Source organism: Ambystoma mexicanum, chromosome 10 (assembly GCF_040938575.1).
Source record: "Ambystoma mexicanum isolate Mex_15411 chromosome 10, UKY_AmexF1_1, whole genome shotgun sequence".
NCBI lineage: Eukaryota > Metazoa > Chordata > Amphibia > Caudata > Ambystomatidae > Ambystoma > Ambystoma mexicanum.
The window spans coordinates 405,385,615-405,407,780 of NC_090932.1; the positions used below are offsets into that span (position 1 = coordinate 405,385,615).

At 45.0% G+C, this 22,166-nt stretch overlaps 1 protein-coding gene across 1 annotated transcript in view; it reads left to right on the forward strand.

The window, feature by feature from the left end:
- The window catches only part of LOC138491456 (calcium-activated potassium channel subunit alpha-1-like), a 1,832,603-nt gene that overhangs the window by 1,076,946 nt on the left and 733,491 nt on the right, over window positions 1-22,166 (forward strand). The window contains exon 18 of the mRNA XM_069617974.1: window positions 9,750-9,850. Within this exon, the coding sequence (XP_069474075.1) occupies window positions 9,750-9,850 (101 nt within the window). The remainder of the gene's footprint in view (window positions 1-9,749; window positions 9,851-22,166) is intronic.

Here is a 22,166-nt window from a genome sequence, read left to right on the forward strand (position 1 = left end):
AGAGGTGGGCCGGCGTGCCCTGCAGAGAAGGAGGGCCTGCGTGCCCAGCGAATTCCGGGGGCCCGTGTGCCCAGCGAATTCCGGGGGCCCATGTGCCCAGCTGACCAGGTGGGCCTGTGTGCCCTGCAGAGGGAAAGGAGTGTCGGCCACCCGTCAAGACCTGCCTGACTGACCTCGAAGGCCTGTGTGCCCAACGCCACAAGGGAAGCCTGTGCGCCTCACCACAGAGACAGACCAGCAGCCGCAGAGCCCCTTCGAGCGGAGCCAAGGAGACCGCCGCCACTGCACTCTGATACTGTGCAGCAGGCCCGGCTGATATATCCCGCCACCCGCAAGAGGAAGAGAAGGACGGACTGCCACGGACACATCCGCCAACAAGTAAGGAGCTCTGCCGGGGGCTGGGAAGGGACACAAAACCCGGACTGAAATTACCCGCGCTTCCCACTCCATAACTGCAGCACTGACAAGCACGGGGCCCAGCAGCAGTTAACCCCACGTCTCCCATTAAGTGACACTACCAAAAAAAATAAAAAAAATAAAAAAAATAAACACTGATGGCACAAAGGATAAGGAGCAACCCGCGAGTGGCCCTACCCTGACCAACCAACAGGAAGAAATTCTTTACAAGGGACACACGCATCCGGTGCATGCAATAAGTGGCCCCACAGCACCACACGCACACGTGAGGTATGGTGCCTCTGATCAGAAGAACAAAACCCACCGTTCACCCCATTTGGCCACTGTGATTTAGGAAACAGCTAGGACCAATGCTCAAGTGACACCAAAGACACTACATCACACCCAGCGGCGCCATCATGTCAGCTCCAGACGCAGCAGACGCAAACGCCCAACCACCACTACCAGGAGCACCCTCCTCCCACACCAGCTTAATGAGAAGACCGGCGCCATTTACACTGAACCCACATAACGACCAGGGTCAGCGATGGGAAGAGTGGGTAGAAGAATTTTAGGACTTCGTAGGTGCCATTGGCACACAAGAACCCCCCAATATACTCAGCATTTTCGCCAATGTTGCAGGGAGAGAAATTAAAAACATCATGCGCACGACCCCCCACAGGACCGCACCACGTATCCGAAACTCCTGGAAGCCATGAACGAGAAACTTGTCATATCACCCAATCGTGACTATGAGGGGTACACTTTCAATCAATGTGGTCAATTCCCTCATGAATCCATAGGAGAATTTGTCATCCGCCTTCAAAGAAAGATAACTAAGTGCGACTTCGCCAACTTTAACGATGACGAAGCGATAAGGCTACGCATAATAGAGGGGTGCATATCTTCCATGTTTAGGAAATACCTCCTAAAAAAGCCCCTTTCCCTAAAAGAAGTACTGGACTTGGCCAGAGTGTACGAAAGAGTGGATGTCCAGGCCGCAGCTATTGAAAATCCAAAAAAGGGCGACATCATTGCAGCCGTAAGCCCCTACACCCGATACCCGACCCCACAAAACAAATTGACTCCCAGATACTCTGCTCAACGGACTCAGAGTGACCGTCAATGCTACCGCTGTGGGTTCGAGTACCCACACCGAGGACCGTGCCCTGCCATCGGCCAGCGCTGCCTAAGATGCGGAATGGAAAACCACTTTCAAGTGATGTGCAAGGAACAACACCCCAAGGGGAGCTCAACTCGCCAACAAAGCCCCATTGAAAGAAATGCAACACACCCCATGAACTCCTATCAAAGCCCGAACACTGTGAGGGCACTAGAAGGACTCCAGACAGAACCGGACCGGAAAGATCATGAACTGTACGACATCCGCCAATGAGACCCAATGCAAACACGGGAACATGGGGCGACATACATGAGGGACCCCCTGCCACCTCATGAACAGGACATAGACCTATATACCAACCCCCCACCAAGATATCAGCTAGGGGAAAGCGAACAAACTCAATACCTGCAAGACGGATACGATAAGGAATACGTTCGGCTCCTCAGCGTCGACGATGAAGACACTTCAGCTCCCCGGGTGACGATACAAATGGGGAACACCGGGAACAAGTTTGTTGTCAACACGGGAGCGATGGTAAACGTCATGAATGAAGACCTATACCGTGACATTACCCCTCTGTAGCCCCTACAAGAATCCAGAACACACATCTTCCAATGGGGAGCGGCCCTACCCATGACATCAAGGGGACAATTTCAATGTGACCTGACACATCGCGACCTCACGGTGACATCCACGATCCACATCATAAAGAGTCCATCCACAGGTCGCTGTCTCCTCAGCTACTGAACGGCCAGTGCCCTGGCACTAATTGACCTACAATATGACCAATTGGAAGTAATAAAGGGATACCCATCAACACGAGAAACCATCATGGCAGTAACATGCTGACCCGTCACGAAAGGGGACCTCAAAGATCAGTTCCCCAAACTATTCGAGGGAGTAGGAATGCTCAAAAACTCAGCCATCAAACTACACATCAACCCTGACATCACACCAGTGCCACAGCACCCCCGTAAAGTGGGTTTCCACCTTCTGGAACAAGTGTTAAAGGAGATTCCAACTCCTCCTCCTCAATGACATCATAGAGAAGGCAGAAGGACCAACGCCATGGGTATCTTCAATAGTGATAGTGCCCAAAGACAACGGATGCCTACGCATAAGCATCGATATGCGCATCCCAAACACCGCCCTCCAAAGGAGGAGACACCCAGGCCCAAGCCTGGAAGACATGCTTATCAGGTTAAATCAGGCGAGATACTTTTCAAAACTAGACCTCAATCAGGGCTACCACCAGCTCTTCCTGGACCCAGACTCAAGACCCATCACCACCTTTGCGACGCATGATGGGCTGTTTAGATACAAGTGACTAGATTTTGGTATATCATCTGCTGCAGAGATTTTTCAAGAGACAATCAGATGCCTGATATCATCTGAAATGAATGCCCTAAACTACAGTGATGATATTCTGATCTTTGGAAAGGACCTAGAACAGCACGACAAAGCCCTAATAGCCATTTGCAAGAACCTCCAAGAAGCGCCACTGACACTAAATCAACTGAAATGTGACATCAACAAGACTAGCCTCAAATTCTAAAAACAACAGAGCAGGCTCTCCAGCAGAACCCTGCCCACCAGATGTATACAAGACTATCCTCATCAAGAAAACACCTGCTGAATATTTCCTTAACCTCTACAACCACTCGCGAGCAATAGGAACCATGCCAAGAGCCTTCAATTTGGCATAAATCAAGGCACTCCTTAAAGATCCATCAGAAAATACGCAAGACCTAGTCAACTACCGACCAATCTAAAACATACTGGAAAGCTATGTGTAAGAACAAGTCCTGGAACATGTAGAAACCTATTTGATACTAGACCAGCCACAAGTTCGTTTCAGACCAATAGAGCAAGGGAAAGTGCATTGCTATGTATATGGGATGATCTAAAGACCAACACAGAGTCCAGCATCAAATCAACAATATACTACTCGACTTGTCAGCAGCCTTTGACACATTCCACAATGAGACACTTATCAAAAGACTGAAATGTATTGGAATTGGCAGCACAGCACTTCTCTGGCTAAAATCCTCTTCACTGAAAGAACGGAAACAACTTGGATAGCACCATTCCAGTCAGCACACAAACAACTTGTGGAGTCCCACAGGGCTCATTGATATCACCACTACACTTCAACATCTACACGACCCCCATGATTAGCCTCATAAAAACATGGCCTCACCTGCAACAACTACACATATGACAAAATCAACACCAGTGATGAACAAAACCCAACCCTTACTAACTGCCTCACTGAATGAACCCAGTGAATACGCGCCAACAGCCATAAACTCAATCAAGACAAAACAGAACTCATGATCACACCTAACGACCCGTTGAACAGTCATGATATTCCATGCGCTACAAATCTGGCAAATACAAAAACCCCATCAAAAGTGGTCAAAAAACCCAGACTATTAATGGACAAGAAACAAATACTACGGCCACGAGTCAACACAGTAGTTAATAAATGTGTGTTCCACTGATACACAAACAAGAGGATACTCCAATTCTTCACCGTCCTACACAGAACACTCATCTCTCTCCCCATGTCAGGAATAGACTATGCCAGCAGCATCTATATCAGAATGCCAGAATACATAATGAGAAAACTACAACGTAAACAGAACGCAGCAGCAAGATTACTCCTCAGACTCACTAAGGGAGAACATATCAAACCAGCACTGAGAACACTACATTGGTTGTCAGTCAAAACATGAATCTTCTTGAAAACACTCTGCATAGCACACAGGGCAATCCATGGCCAAGGAGCAAAATTCATGCAGGAAGAAATCTCCATCTTCAAACCGACACAAAAATCAAGTTCCAGCAATGACATTCACCTCGAACCGAAACAATATGCAAAACACAAATTCAGGAAAACAGTGTTATCCTGCATGGCAGTGAGACTTTGCAACTCGCTCCCAAAGGAAACACGAGCAACGGAACATCACCTAAAATTCAAGAATCTGTTAAGAACATGGGTCTTTAACTCATCAAGCTAAAGAGGGAAGACTAGCAAAGAAAATACGCCAGCACAACACAATAAGAAACATTGAAACTGGATCACAAATCGAAATAAAAAACTCAACGGCAAACACCAAAAAATAAGATTAACCCAAAGGATCAACCCAACGCAAAGAAAAAGGTTCAGACAACCGCCAACTTACCCTACTCGATCACTGAAGAAAACCAACACATACCTTTGGTACAAAACAAAACACAGCAAACTAAAAGCACTCCACTGACTCTCCACAAAACCCAAGGCACACATAAACCTCCATATACAACCACCACACAACATTGATCAACTAAAACAAACCAGCACACAGTGACGTTTTTCAAACTGAAGCTTCCAACAGCACATTAAATTTGTATTGCTCTTTTCCAGCTCAATCCCACTCACCTGGAGACCATACAAATGGCAGTGGTGCGTGGTAGAAATAACAATAACATAACTCCTACAAAACATGCTCTTACAACACATGCTCCTACCACACACACTCCTATGACACACGCTCCTATGATATGTGGTTCTATGACATGTGGACCTAGAAAACACCCTCTTACGACACACTGCTATTTGATATGCTTCTTCAACACATATTCTTATGACACACATTCTTATGAAACAAGCTCTTATGACATACGCTCTTTTGACATAGGCATTTATGACACACACACACACCTATGACACGCTAACCTACACACACTCCTATGACATACACACTTGTGACACACTCTGTTGCAACACAAGCTCCTAGGACACATGCTCCCATGACACCCAGACCTGAGACACAGGGCTTCTACAACACCTACACCTACAACACGTGCATCTATTACACATGCACCTATTATACTTGCCCCTATGACACACGCCCCTACAACACATGCACCTACATCATGCACACCTACAACACATAGTCCTACAACACAATACTACAACATGTACTCTTATGGGCACCCTCCCAGAACATTAATACACACACACACAGACACACACACAGAAGCACATTCATACACATTCACTCACCCATACACCTTCTCTGACTTCCACTCACAATGCATTATCCACGCAAGCATCCACCCAGAACATTCACACAATCACATGCATACACATTCACCCACCAGTCACTCACTCATAGATGTTCACTCACATTCACTCACACATCCATCTCTACACAAGCACTCACACAGAACATTCACACGCACATAACACCACAATCATATCCTCTCACCCACCAGTCCCTCACCCACACACCTCCTCTCGCATTTGCTCTCCCTTCATTCTCTACATGAGCACCCAGAATGTGTACACACACACAAACGCACATACACACACACACACACACACACACACACTGCATTCTCAATCATACAAAAGGGGCACTCACCACCTATACATGCATGCACCATTCACATGCACAAACATCAACGTACATGGGGAGCATAGCTCAAGGGAAACGTGCTAGTCTTGGAAGCAAGACGATGTGGTGCAACAGAGTTTCATTCCCCGGGTCCGCGCTTAGAAACCTCTGGGTGTTAAGCACATTATAAATAACCAATTCCAATACATGCATGCACAACGTTACATACTTACTAAAAGGGTAAGCCACAGCTAATATCAGCACTCTAGTGTCCTTGTTTGCCAATTGATTGAGGTGCATTGGTGGCATTAAGGAGTTCTACAGGAGAGCTGGTGTTAGTTGGGTAATGATAATGCCATGTAACTCTCTAGCAGACCAAACCATGCAGATAGGGTGTGATGTGTTAGAGGTTCATCTCTGCCACCAAAACACACAATGCACCCACATTTACTTTTCTCGTAGAGGCTGGCAGTAAAAAGCAACAAAGCAATCATAAAGTCTTTTGTCAAACAAATCATTTAGTAAATTGATAGAAATATGGTTTAATAGTAATAAGTAAAAAATGCAAAAAAGGGTTTGTATGTTTCCAGGAATCCTGAAACACGGGAAATGACTGATGCTCTGTTCAGGAGACATTTTGAATAAGAGTGATCCAAAACATGTAAAGCAAGTGTCAGGGAATTTAAAAGGTAAACACATCCCTGGGTCTATGTCCTATATTGCTTACATTTGTTTAATTGCACACCTTTTTTTGCCTTTATGGATGGGAATGTCCCCATTAGACTTTGACTTTATATGTCCATTCATCTATGCCTAAAGTAATGCCCCATTCTCTTTTCCACAGTTTTAGGGCGATTTGCTCATTTTCAGATGTTCTTGTTTTTATTTGTAAACATGCATTCAGGGATGTCCATGATGGATGCATGTTTCTTTGTGCTATGTCCTCCATGACACAACAATGTATGTTCTGCTTTTCTTTCACCCATACACACATGCAGGACATCTCTTCCATGTGCCTGCCTAATACTCTTCTTTAGCCCAGGGTTGACACGTGGTAGCCTTCAAATAGTATGACCAAAGAAAAATAGAGTGGTATGACTCTATTAAGACTGGTGCTCTCAGTTTACCCTAAAATTAGGGAATATACACTTTTGCGTTGCAAATACACATTTCCATGGCATTCAAATGGGATACTGTGAATCTTTTTCAAAAGAATATATATTTATTTATACATCTTTCTTGAATATTCTACTTCATATTCAATAAGGCCTGTCTCAAAGATATTGGCTCGAATTCAATGTACGTTTGCCAATGCATTTCGGTTGTAAAAACCTTCGTCAGGGCCGTACAATTGCTTCGTGATGCCCAATTATTCACTGATATGAAACAATAGGAATAAGTCAACATAATCACATAATATGCATTTATCGGTAATTCAAAACTTAGAAATCAAACGCATGCAGTCAAAGGTACCCGTTCCAAGGTGTGTTTAAAGTGTTCCAACGGAGTAAAAATCTGAAAGATAAGTTGGTTTACACAAAACCTATGCGCAAGAAAAGGCTAACAGATCGGATAGGCACATTTCCATGCCTAAATTGCAGTAACTGCAACTACATCATCAAAGGATCAAGCATAAACCACCCACACTCAGGAATGAAGATCAAACTGAAAGACTATGCCACTTGTAACACACAGAATATTGTGTATGGTATCGAATGCCCCTGTGGGCTGTTTTATGTAGGTCAGACACAACGGACAGCTAAGATCCGATGGAATGAACATCGTTCATGCATAAGGAATCACACATCAACTTCGGCGGTGGCCAGGCATTGGCAAGAAAAAACTCCATAATCTGGCACAGATCAGATTTGTAATTGTAGAAGTAGTCTGCAAACATAACAAACATGATAATCTCCAAAAAAGACTTGACCAACGAGAAACATTTTGGATTGATCAACTAAGTTCTTTGACACCTAAGGGACTCAATGAAGAAATTAGTTACATTTGCTATTTATGAACATTTATTTTGCTGAATGACACATATATTCCTCTCTTTCATCCATTTTTCCGTAACAAGGTCTAAATTGCATTCACAGTCCTGCATATCTTGAGCTCCCTGTTGCACTTGCTTGTTGACCAATTTTCACACCTTGCCATTTTGCCATTTTCTATTTTGACACAACTTACTGATCACGCATGTTGACCAAGTTGTAATTTTCCTACTTTGCCATTTTTCCATTTTGGTGTAAATTAATTACTCCCCTTCAACGAAGCCCTGGATTTGGTTTTCCACTCTGCCCGCTTGCATTCCTAGAAGATCTTGTCCCTACATTATGTTCCATCGAGTTCCATCGGTAACCTCTGGGGGCAGCAGTCACCCCGCCATTTAGTTGTGTACCACATACATCAACCAGCATTTACATACACTCCATCCATGCACCGGTATTTGGATATGTACTACCTCAACTAGTAAGTATTTGCAATTACACATAGTGAGCATTTTTCTTCATTTACACAGGCGGCAAACCGCCGCAGTAATGCATCCGCACAGGATCAAGTACCGTTGTTTGAAAACACAGTTTCCATTGAAGTACCGCAGCGTAGCCATGGTGACTGTCCCTCCTTCCGTGTTAGCACGGAGGTGGGACCCAAGGCGTATGTGTCCTCACGCGATGCCATTGGATCACCATGGCAACGCATAAGTACTGCTGACGTCATTCGCGCCATGAGCTCCTGCAGATGCGTTTGACCAGCACGGAGCAATTCTGCTGGGTAACGGTAAGCGAATGCCTCGCGCTGCAGATATATACGTGTTGATAGTTTTACCTCAGCCTGATGAATTGTCACATAATACCCACAGGCACTACTCAGACTGGACACTTCTCCTACGAGTCCAAGAGCCCTTTGATACTTAAGGTACTTATTTTATTAATCATGGAATAGCCACACGGTTGAACTGTAGATTACCGATGTCTAAAAATGATTTGTTTTCTGTTTTTCATAATCATCCTTTCACTGTTGGAGCACTTTAAACCCACCTTGGAACGGGTATGTCTGACTGCATCCGTTTGATTTCTAATTTTTGAATTACCGAAAAATGCATATTATGTGATTATGTTGACTTATTCCTATTGTTACGTATCAGTGAATAATTGGGCATCACGAAGCAATTGTACGGCCCTGACAAAGGTTTTTACAACCGAAATGCATTGGCAAACGTACATTGAATTCAAGCCAATATCTTTGAGACAGGCCTCATTGAATATGAAGTAGAATATTCAAGAAAGATGTATAAATAAGTATATATTCTTTTGAAAAAGATTCACAGTATCCCATTTGAATGCCATGGAAATGTGTATTTGCAACGCAAAAGTGTATATTCCCTAATTTTAGGGTAAACTGAGAGCACCAGTCTTAATAGAGTCATACCACTCTATTTTTCTTTGGTCATATTTTTTGGTCCTCATGACTTAGGACCTACATAGACTGGTAGCCCCAGGTTAAAACTTCACCAAGCAATATAAGTGAAATACAACTGAAGAATTAACTCACAGAATCAGCACGTAGTGCCCTTCTTCTACTCCTTTGTGTTAGCCTTCAAATAGTAAACAGTTCCTCCACTTCAAGGTACTCGAGATTCATGCATATAGGAACATGGTTTCAGAAACAACAAACAATCTGTCAGAGAGATCCCATTCCTGCCTTCCCTGATCATAGACATGGAGAAACTAGGAATGTGCAATCATGGGACTGTGCTTGAAACTAGTAAAAACGATTTGTTGAGATGTTATCGAAGGAAGATCAAATATCATATCTCTAATCCTTGATCCGAATTACTGATCTAGGGCGGGATTCTACTGCCATGCATGCCACGCTGATATCACCATTCCCCACCTAATACAAAGGTGCAACTGCATCACTCAAGTCAGGAAAAGCTCCTATTCTGGTAAGTGTCATTTTAATGCAGTTCCTTAAACTATACAAGAAAGTTATTCTACTGTGAACTTATGAGGTGGTTGGCAAACATTCAGTAATATCCGTTGCACCCACCCAACCCGCATTATCAATTATAAGATTGAGAGTTCTCTGAAAATGTGCCGGCCTTGGATGCCACAGATAGTAACAAAATGCCTGCTTTTGAAGTTTGTGTATATTTGCAATCCTGCTGTTTCCCTCTAATGGCTCGCTGCCCATACCAGCTAAATGCCTTATCTATCTATCTATCTATCTATCTATCTATCTATCTATCTATCTATCTATCTATCTGTCTGTCTGTCTGTCTGTCTGTCTGTCTGTCTGTCTGTCTGTTTGTTTGTTTATTTATTTATTTATACATTTATAAAGCAGTGCACAAAGCTCATTGGCATGTAGGTGCTGGTTGCAGAAAATAGAGAACAGCAGAGAGTGGGAAAGGAGGTTGCATGGCTACCTAGGGGGTGTTACACAGGTAAGGAGTGTCAATTGAACAAGATGGTTCTTATTGCAGGTGGGGTGAGCACTTTCCATTTCAGAGGGTGGATGCTCGCACTGGGAAGCTGGCACCCCCCGCTTTTTTCTGGTGGAATCGTGGAATAGTTAGCTGATTGGCATAATCGGATCTAACTGGCCTAGTCTCAGAATGCTTCTTGAATTTTTGGGACAGGTAGGGGGGAGCGTCATTCAAAAGGCAGCAATGGGTGATGGACACAAACTTGAAATTAATTCTGTCCTTGACCGGAAGCCAATGGGCAGATTTTCAAGCTAGCTAGATGTGCCCCTGTCTGCCAATGTCAAGGGCAGCCCGGAGGGCATTGTTTTGTATGACTTGTAATTTGTGTTTGTTTTTTTCGTTGGTGCAGCAATGGAGCGAATTGCACTAGTTGAGTTTGTATCCTATAAGGGCATGTGCTACTTGAAGTTGGTTCTTGGGTAAAAGGAAGGGTTTGCTGGCATTAATGAGTGTAGTGGTGTAATCTGTTGATGCTCAATGTGGTTGATTTGGCGGGTCATGGTTAGTGCGGAATTCAGGTAAACACCCAGAGTCTTGACAGGGGCGGCTACCGGGATGGTGTGGAACTGAATGGTGAATGCTTTATAGGCTTGGTCCAGTTTTGAGAGGTGGGCTGGCTGGTCGATGAGGAGGAGCTCTGTTTTCTCGTTGTATAGACAAAGGCTGTGTGCGGCCATCCAGGATTGAATGGCTACATAGACAAAGGATATACTGAGTGAGTCCGACGGGTGATCTCCATTGAGAGGAATAACGATTTGTATGTCATCAGCTTTGTTTGTATATGATATGCCAAGGGAGTCCAAGTGGTCAAAAAGCGGCCTAGTGTAAAAGTAGAGTGTGGGGGAGACACACAAACCTTGGGGTACACCGCAAAGAGTGGGTGTAGGGGAGGTGGCAGTGTCTCCTGTCAAGACATGGGTGCTTCTGTTGGCCCAGAAGGAGGTAAGCCATTTGGCCACTTCTGCTGAAAAATGGGAGGAGGAGGTGAGGGTCTGACACAGGATCTCGTGGTCAACGAGGTTGAATGCCACAGAGAGGTCAAGCAGTAGTAGTAGGGAAAGCTTACCATGGTTGTTGGCTTGTCAAGCTGATTCTTGAGGTCTAGCAGGGCTGTTTTTGTACCATGCTTAGGGCAAGAGCTGGATTGCTATGAGCCAAGAATGTAGTGAAGCTCCAGGAATGTCTGGTTTTGCAGGTAGGCTACTCTGTCCATTATCATCAGGAGGAAAGGAGCAGTTGTTATGGGTTGATAGTTGGTTGAGACAGCCAAGTTGAGTGTGGGTTTCTTCAGAAGGGGAGAGAGCCATGATTCTTTCAAGGCAGAGGGAACACTGCATGTGGGAAAGAATGAGTTAATGATAGCAGCGATGAGGGGGAGTCTATAACCCCTATATATATATATATATACATATATATATTATAAAAGTCACTCATTTTATCAAAGGGAACAATTCAATCAATATATTCAGCCAGCCTGTGAACAGTAAAACTGACTCAATGTACTGTTCCTGCACTCCTGTCCAACCACAAAACGTCAGAGCTTGTAGCAATTTAACAACTTGGGAAAGCATTATGTTCCAGAGAAAAAGGTGACGTCAGTACATTGTGTAACATTAACGTTAAGAGGAACATACTTGCTTCTTCAACAAAGAAAATGCTAAATTGGAGGATAACATGTATGGAGACACTGGGCCTGATTCATGGAATTTCTAGTGTGGTGCAAAGTGACATTGCACTGCCAACCAACACCCTGATTCACAGAGTGGTATCAAATGTATTTTGCAGTGCAAAGTTCCTTTTCACAAGTGCAAAGTCAGTGCAAAGTCAGCGCAAAGTCACTTTACACTGCAAAAATACACATTGCACCGCTCCGTGAATCAGGTTTTTTTTTGGCAGTGTTAAGTCACTTTGCAACACAGCCTTCATTTGGTAACCCCAACGTGATCCCAGTGACCCTCATGCCTGCAGAGCCTTCCAGGCCGCTTCTCCAGAGGGGCTGCACCCACCAGCAGTGACCAGTCCCAAAAAACGTGTACTATCCAGTGGCGTGCAGAAACTATGTTTGCAGAATTCCTGGCTGCTCTTTGGAGCGGGACGTGGCTCCGGGGAGAGTGCAGGCCAGTTTTGGGACCCCATGATGGAGGAGTTTGGGAGAACACATGCATGTGAGTATACCCTTGTAAGTGATAACAAGAAGGGGAGTGGTATAATGGGAAGAGTGTGGTGTGCGAGTGAGTGGAGGACAAGGTTATTTGTATGGTGTAGGTTTGGTTTTCTATTTTTATTGTTATCAGTTTTTAAGGAGGATATTGCGAAAAAGAAAATAGGAGCATATGTAGCCTCCCTGAGTTAGGGGAAAGGTGGTACCAAATATTTTGTGTAACAGAGGAGCAAGGAAATAGGTAGGAGCCCCACATAATTAGTGGCTTTGGATATAGTAGTGGTTGTTGTTTAAGCTTACTATTTTAGCTTGTTGTTTTGGTGTTTTACCATCATTTTTGTTTATTGTGAAGCCCCGAGGAGGGGCATTGCTAATAGAGTCGTTTTTGGAGTGATTTGAGTGCGACATTCGGTGTGCGTGAAAGGGAGGGGAGGGAAATTAACTTGGGCTGACAGGGAGGAGGGGACAGTGACTGTGACAATTGCAGTGTGCCCATCATGCAATTAGAAGCGTAGGGGCACTATAGAGCGCACACATTGCTATAATGGGAGCAAAAACCCCTCTATAATACATGTACACAGCCTTGCCCTTGTACCGGGAGAAGATCAAGAAATACCATAAGCAGTGGGTGGTAGAAACATGAGGGGTTGCCCCGCTCTTGGCGGGAGCAGGGCATTCATAATTAGGGAATTTTGGAGCATATGACAACATTCTTTACAGCAAAGTGTAAAGGCAAGCAGTTGCTGAATGGAAGGGACATTTTAGACTTGTGGAAAAGGATTGAGAGTGTGGAAGACCCTGATAAGGGAGGGGCATGGAATACCCATGAAGTGCATACACCAGCAGATGGGGGTGAGACACAGAAAAAATATAAGGGAATATATCAGTTGGCAGCTCGCCCAGCAACATTGAACACTAAACCAACATATGTGCCTACCCCATCCATGGCCCTCGCCACCCCCATACAAACCCACCCCAGTAACCGCCCGCCGCAGGATTGCAAAGGGCGCAAGGAGTTAGATGAAACACTAGAATCAATGCGAGTAGAGTTGGCACAATTACGAGCAGCACAGAGTGAAGGGAAAGTGAAGGGGAATGGACTAGACGAATGTAGGGCATGGGACATTTTGTTCAGATTGGACAGTACAGCAATAAAGGATGTGCATGACGAGAAGAAAGAAAGCAAGGGTGGGCAGGCAGGCATCACAGGATACGGACGTTGAGGTCCAATAGAGGTCCAGACAGGGATCAGGGAGAAGATGGGTGGATTACCGTCGGTGAGTAGGAGAATGATGGTGAGAAGGAGGCACAACAGGCACCCGAAATAATACTTCAGGTGGAGAGTTTGTGGGATGAGGGAGTAAGGAGCAGGTTTGAACAAATGGCAGTAGCAAAGAAAAAGGGAAGTTCCAGCACAAAGGAGGGGCAGAGAGCAGGCTTGCAGATGTGCCTGATACACAAGGCCGTGGGTCGGTCGCAGTATGTGCATTGGGCACAAATGGATAAAAACAATTTGATTAAAGCGCTACCGCCTTTAACACCCGGGTCACAGACGAGGATATAAGCATTTGAGAAACACACAGCGGGCATGCCCCTGGCCACGGGTGATATGAAAAGCTTGTTGGTTGCGGTTGTGGGAGACCAGGCTGGGAACGCGTGTATTAAAGCAGGGGACCACAATGCACACAATGGCGCCCGTTAAACAACATTAGGGCGCAGGTGTGGAATGAGCTTCAGCAAACGTACCCTGACACCCCATACTTACAATTCATCATGCAGTACAAATGGGCAATGACAAGAATCCCTCATAGTACATTATTAAGGTTCAGGAGATGTGGAGGGAGGAGACAGGGACCAGGGAGATCAATCAGTTCCTCTTTTTTATTTTGTCATCAAAAGGGGCTTACCGAAGGAGGTGCAGAAGGAAGTAGATAAAATAGTGGGTATTGAAGCGAAAGCGTGGGCAGAAATTCAGACAATAATAATACACCACTAGAGATGAATAAAAGAACATGAAAAGGAAAACACGCAATGGCTGCGGGCAGAGGAAGCAAAAATGGTACAGAGGAAGTTGGCTAAAATAGCTGTAAAGGGGACGATGCCCACACCTGCACAGACAGAGACAACAGGGAGAACACAAACACCAACGGATGTCAGAATAGCTGTGTCTTTGGCCAGGTGGACGAGGAAAAGGACAGTGGGGAGGGAGGCCTCAAAACATCAGCCCTGCGTGGCAGCAAGGAGGACAGCAATGTGGGAGAGGCAGTTTTCATGGTGGAAGAGGGTATTTTGGGGGGTCTGAAGGAATGGGGCCCAGAGGAGTGGTATGGGTCTGTAACAGTGCTGGAGCTGTGGAAAGTGGGGACATTTTGCAAGAGAATGCAGGAGTAGACAATGAACAGGATACAACCAATATGCCAGCTATTACTCATCAACCCATCCCCTGCAGCAAAGCACACTTCCCCTGTGTCAACTTCCATACCAGCCGAGATAGAGTTGGCATACACCCAGCTCCCTACTGACCCCCCTGGACGCGGCCACAACCACAACATGAACAAATGCCAAACGGTACAGCAGTGCATGCCCCCGCCCAATACCTGACACAGAGGCAATATGCCCATAAATGATGCTGTGACTAATGGCACCATCACACCCAATCAAGGAGGCTAATATAGTGGGGGGTAACCACTTTTTGTTCCCTGGGACAAATACCTACCCTGACTTGGACAGCCCACAGAGAGCTCTTGCGTGCCCAGTTCTAATGATGACTGTCTGCCGAGATCAGGACCCCTTGGTGGGCGCAGAGATAGGACACAAACACTTCATGTTCATGGTTGACACAGGTGCCACAAAATCATGCTTCAGTGAGGGAGATTTCATGCTCTCTGGCAAAACTCTTGACACACAGGGGTTCTCTGGGGCTGTCTCCATGGTTCCATACACTGAAGAGTTTGACATCAAAATGTCCCCCTCCCCTACTATATTCTGAAGGTTCCCCAGTGAACGTGTTAGGCAGGGACCAACTCTGCAAGCTCAACAAGATTATCTCGTTCACAGAGAGTGGCATAGTTTGTGCCACACCAGGAATGTGCACCATAAGGGTGATGGTGATAATCCATGCAATGGGAGGAGAGGTGATGGTTCGCGGGATTCCTGTTGACCCAGGCATTTTCATGTACAGAATAACAGTGCTTGTAGAGATGTTGCATCAGATTGGCAAATGTTGTTGGTGAGTGCCCACAGACATCAAATGCTGTCCTGTGATGTTCCCCATGTTGGCTGCAGGTACAATACTGTCTCTAGACTTGCAAGGTCTGTTGGTTTCTGCAGTAAGGATTGTTGCGATAGGGACTGACCAGGATGGGTGTGAGTGGCATACAGTGCTTTGAATTGACCACATAGTACCTCTGAGGGATGTGACTAACGCAGAAATGTTTGAAGGCCGTCCAGACAACGGAGAGATTATGCTTGTGATCTGTGTCCTCTGTGAAATAATGGTACAGCACCGGAAGGTCCAATGTGCCCTGATGGCCCTTGCAGCCCCACCCCATTTCATTGAGGGAGACTTGGAACAGGTGCCTGAAACACTGTGACCACTAACCTCCATGATATAGGGCTTCTACCGGGAGTGACCTCAGTCCACATAACACTGAATCCAGGAGCAGTACTGCCCCGAGTTAAACAGTATCCACTCTCCAGGGAGGTGGAAGAGGGAATTAGGGTTGCCATCAATGCCCTACTCAACCAAGGAATATTAGTACCATCTACCTCCCCATGTAACAGGGTTATCTACCCTATGAAAAAGGCAATGGGTTACAGTTGGAGAATGAAACAGGATTTTTGCCTCCTGAAATATGTGGTACAGTCGGAGTTTCCTGTGGTTCCTAACCCAGCCATGACCTTGTGTAGCATCCCCAAAGAAGCTACCCACTTCACAATTGTGGACCTCAAAAAAATGATTTATCAATACCATTACATCCAGATTCACAGAACCTCACTGCCTTTACGCATGGGGGGGATGAGATTTCAACACATAAGAATACCTCAAGGGTACTCAACTATGAGAGCCCTGCATTTTCAACAGAATACTCCATGCAGATTAGGGAAATATTCAGGTGTCCAGCATGGTCATCCAGTATGTGGAGGAACTGCTGGTGTGCAGCGACAGTGGGCAGCATTGCAGAAAAGATTCCATTACACTCCTACAGATCCTGACCCACAAAGGGTACAAGGTTGACAAAGCTAAACTTTAGTATGCAGTACTGTCTACAGGAGTTGTTGTACGTAGGGCAGATCATTTCAGCAAATGGTAAATGAATAATACCAGACCGCACCACAACTGTGTGCGCCACTGCACAGCCCATGACAGTTAAAGAGATGCAAACGTTCTTAGGCTTCTGCAATCACTGCAGTGCATGGATCCTTGACTATGCATCATATACCAGGCCGCTCTTACAGGGCTTCAAAGAGGCACAAATGACTGACAACATTGTGTGGACAGAAGAAATGTTAGAAAATGTCAATGAACTCAAGGAGGTGATCTCAACTACTCCTGTGCAAGCTACCCCAGGTTACACACAGGAGTTCTACCTATACCCACACTTGAATGGCCAGCTCTAGACTGCCATATTTATGCAGAAAAGTACTATGGGCCACAAGCCTTTGGCTTATTACAAAGGCATGCTAGACTTGGTGATGCGGGGACAGTTCACATGCGAACAGTCACTTGCGGCAGCAGCATTTGCGATTGAAAAAAGTTCCACTATTGTAATGGGTTACTCCATTGCACTCTACGTGGAACACACCATCTTCGCCATTTTGAAAAGTTCAAAATCTACCTTGACTACCCGGAGACCATCAGCATTTGAGGTTATTCTCTCCAGCCCAAAGCAAAAGACAGTACAATTGAGGGGGGTCCTTTTTGGTGACGGATCGGCAACAATTCACCAGGACACAGTCAGAGACATACTGGTGCAGCGGTGGTGTGCCTAGAAGATGAAACATTGATTCAGAAAAGATTACCAATGCATTGATCGGCCAAAGCAGCAGAGATAATAGTACTTATTGAGTCAGTGCAAGCCTCACAGGGGTGTCACATGACCATTTATTCTGATTCGGCATACGTCACTATAACAGTGCACGCCAGTCTCTCATGGTGGAAAAGGAGCGGCTTTAGGAAGACAGACAGGTTTCCAGGTTTCCAGTGCAGCATGCTGCATTATTGGACAGACTAATTTTTTCACCTTCTGTAGTGGCAGTCATCAAATTCGCCACCCACACTAACAATACTGATGAAGCTTTCTCAAAAGTTCAAACACATCAGTTCTTGGTTCTCAAGTTCTTGCATTTATCTAATGTTGCCACTTGCAACCTTAGGCTCAAACACAGGTCAGTTTTCTATCAGCTTCCTATGACTCACCGACTGTCTTGAGTCTGCTTGGCTTGGCTTGCTGCTCGAGTCAAGGGCAGTATCAGAGTAGCCAGCATGCTTCCCCGCCTGTGTTATCAATGCGGGAGGACCCTGTGTACCATTGACATCTGTTTCTCCACGCGTCAGCTATGTTTCCTGGTATTTTAATTCCCTTTTCGGAGGCTTTACAGGTCTGAGTTGAAAAGGGCAAGGGCAATTCCCCCTTGGTCATCCCTCCTAGTTTTGCCGCCTTTCTCCTTCATTTGAACTGCCAATTTTATGAAGCTGTCTCCTTGTGCAGTCGGCCTTATGATATGATAATGATATGCTCGTAGTGTGCTCTCAGGCTTTGCCTTTTATCCCTGTGGAGAAGGTAAGGGTCCTTCAGGTGTGGGTGATTATTGTTTATTGCCTGACTCTACCTGACACGTGTTTTGGGACATGTCAGGTAAACGCCTATGGTACTAGTCCGTTGTCTGTTACAGTGTAAGAAAGTGTTTATGTCAGAACAGGGAGGGGGGTAGAGCTTCTAACTATCCTATAGTGTAGGATGGGGAAAAGGTGTTACAAGAAAAGGGGGTACCGTGTCTCAAACGTTGGCATCCCACTTCCACTCCCTTAAGACTCCTCTTCCAGGTCATCCTCCCCACTGGTCCACCCACAGGAACTGGATCCAATAGTGATGGTTGTATCCTGGCCACCTGGATGACAGATCTCTGGAGACTAGCGGGTAAGACACCTTCAGGTTTCTCATATACCCTTCCTCCATGCAATGTAGCCACATCTGCTTCACAGGGGAACCGGGATAGGAAATCTACATTGCCCTGGTCTTTACCCTTCCTGTGTTCCACTATGAAGCAGTAGGGTTGTAGGTCTAGAAACTATTGCCTGACACATGGGTTTGAATCTTTGCATTGGCTAATCCAAACTAGGGGAGAATGGTGGGTGACTAATGTAAGCTTTCTTCCTAAGAGGTAATATCTAAGATGGATAATGGCCCACTTGATGGCCAGGGCCCCTAATTCCACCAAAGAGCAATTTTTTCACATAGGAAGAGCTTGTGACTTGTAAACAAGACGGGATGTTCGAATCCATCACAAACTTGAGATCGGACTGCCCATAACCCGGTAAGGGAGGTATCCATCTGCAATATAAAGTCTTTGGAGAAGTCTAATACCTTCAGAATTGGGTTTTGCAACAGAGTTTGCTTTAAGGTGTTATTCTTTTTTATTTATTCTTGTGTTTAATCATTTAAGATTTTTTCAAGTATCATTGTAGAAACAGAATGGCTATTTTGTACTTAGGGCACCACTTGCTTACAAGAAGAACACAATCTATTTAGGCAGTCATACCAGAAATAGAAGTACAGAGTAAAAGAAGGACAAAGTGACGGGGAATCGATTACAATTGTGGGGTTTTGGGCACTAGCATTTGCTGTTTGGTCTTTTTAAGGGCTAAGTCCAAGAGTTTTGCAGTCGTCATCGTCCATCTGGCGCTTTAACCAGCCATTAAGCGACTCCAGCAGACTTCTTCGTCTATGGGGGTCAAGTTTGCTATAAGTTGTGATAAGTACGCCTCTCTCTCCTTGCTCCTTGCTCCTTGGCATACCATGAGTAAGTGTCTTATGGTTTCTGGTCGTTTAGGATTTCTACATAAGCGACACTCGCTTGAGGCAGCCGATAGTCTGATGGCCAAAACTTCCCAGGTAGGAAGTAAGTTTAGGCGAGCTCTCATGAAGTGTTTCCTCAGTGTTTTATCCGGGAATTTTTCGCAGTACTTCAGAGTAGTTTTTAGTTTGTTAAACAGAGGTGGAAGATGCTTTAGGAGCTTATTGGCTGTGGCTTTGTCGTTCGTTGTGATCCAGTCTTGCAGCTCTATTTTGGATTTCACTATTTGAGGGTTGCTGATAAGTGAATCTTCAGTGCATGCTAGAACATATAGTTTTTCTTGGAGGCTTTTTGCCCAAGCATTGAGAGGCCACAGCCACTGCTGTTAATTTCTGCTGCCACCATCTGATATACTGGAAGAATATCAGTCTGCAGAATCTTCCTGTAGAGTTGCATTGAGCTCTGTTCCACCACTGCTGCTAAAGACAACAGGCCCATTCCTGCCTAATTGCTACCATAGAGGTTGACTTTGGGAGCCCAAGGACCAACTTCCACAGAAAGCCTTCCAATTGAAGCCAGATCGATGTAGGCATGTTTAGACTTGCGTTCATTCCATATGCCAGTGTCGGAATTACTTTCTACTTATGAAAATGAATGGCTGGAATTAACAAGAATTTGCCACATTTTTTGTCCACTTCTCTGGTTTGGGCCATGAGGGTTCTTATTTTGTCCCACAGAGATTTCTGCATGGTGTTTTCTCTTAACGAGGTATGAATCCATATGCCACGATATTTGTATTCCTTGACGACTTCAATTTTAGTGTTGTCCAAATACCAGGCTAGGTGGTCTTTTTTTTTCCTTATTTTGTTGGGTTTTTGAGAACACTTTAGTCTTTGACTTATTGACTTCCAAGTTGTTACTTTTCATGTAGTTTTCCAGGTTGGTCAGTTGGCGTTGGAGCCCAATTTGGGTCTGGTTTTATAAGATCAGATTGTGTGCATACATCAATCTTGACACACTGATCTTGCCAACTTTGGGAGGGAAGGATCTGATTTTGTTCTCTGAGACTTGAAAGTCTCCCAAGAAGGCAATAAAAAGTGCAGGAGCAAGCAGACAGCCTTGTTTTACCCCTCGCTCTGAAGGACTTTTGTCTGAGAGCAGGCCCTGCAGGTTTAAGTGGACACGCATAGTTGTTTTTGTGTGGAGTGCTGTTATTGGTTCGAGTATTGCTAGAGGGCATTCTCAGGTTTTTAGTTTGGACCACAATTTGAGGTGGTCGACCTTGTCAAAGGCCTGCGACAGGTCAATGAGCGCTAGGTATACCTTGGGAGCGCCAGACTTGACATTGGATTTTATTATATTGAAAAGCAGTACATTTACTGCAGTACTGGCCTCTTTTAGGAATCCTGTCTGGAAAATATCAGCGCTCAGGGAACTTCTTGCCCATTTCTGGAAGTGGGAGAGCAGGAGGGTTGCAAAAATGTTTCTGCTGATATCAAGGAGCGCTATTGGCCTGTAATTAGTCGGGTTTTCTCTGAATCCCTTTTTGTATATAGGGACAACTACGGCTTCTGTCCATGATGTAGGTATTAGCTTTGTTTTTTCACATTGTGCGAAGATTTTACTAATCACTGACGCCCACTCTTCTGGGTGCCTTTTAGATCAATGTTTGTAAGGCCGTCCAGGCCTGGGGCTCTTGAGGACTTCAATTTTGATACAACTCTTTTGATATCTTCTTTGTCCGTCAAGGTGACCCAAGCTGTTTGCACAGACTTGGTGAAAGTATTTTGCGGGAGTGGTGGGCACTGGGACAGTTCCGTAAAATAACAGAGCCAGTTTGATTATGAAACTGAATTAAAGGATGTGTCTACTTTCTGGCCATTAACACTTTTGAGCAGGTTCCAGAAGTCTCTTTATTTTTTAGTGGCAAGAGTTTTAAGCATAGCTTCAGCATCATTCTGGTAGAGACTGAATCTATGGTGCTTGATCCAGGATCTATAGTTCATTACTTCCTTATGGTATGAGAACCATGCTTCTTCTGTTCTCCAGGCCAGTGCAATTCTTTTCAGTTTTCTCAAATGTCCACGATGGAGAACGGCCCTTAAATCAAAAGTATGTTTGTTTGAAGCTGGCTTCTTGTTGGTTCCAGAAAAGGGACCCTATGAGCCATCAGTAGGGGTAGATAATCTGGTCTCTGGATATCAGTCATAGGTTCCTTAGTTAGTGATACAGAAGTACATTTTTTCGTTTATTGCTCGAACGTTTCCTGATGTTAGGCGAAGGTGGGTTTGCTGTTTGTTTGGTTCTACTGTTGGCACATAGATATTTTTTGCCAGACAAGTCCCCAGCCAAGACATGATTAGCAGATTGTGGTCACTTTCACTGGTTCTCTGTACCTCGAAGGAAGCTATGTAAGGTATCAGGACCAGAGTTATGAATATGTAGTCCAGAGGAGGTTTTCACTCTTGCCTTTCCTATGTTGGAATCACCGGTTTGCTGGCTTGAAGGGAGGTCACATTGTGGAAGTTTCTAGATTTCATAAGTTTAGACCAAGCATGACCTCTTTCATCGGCTGATGAACGCAATTGAAAGGTT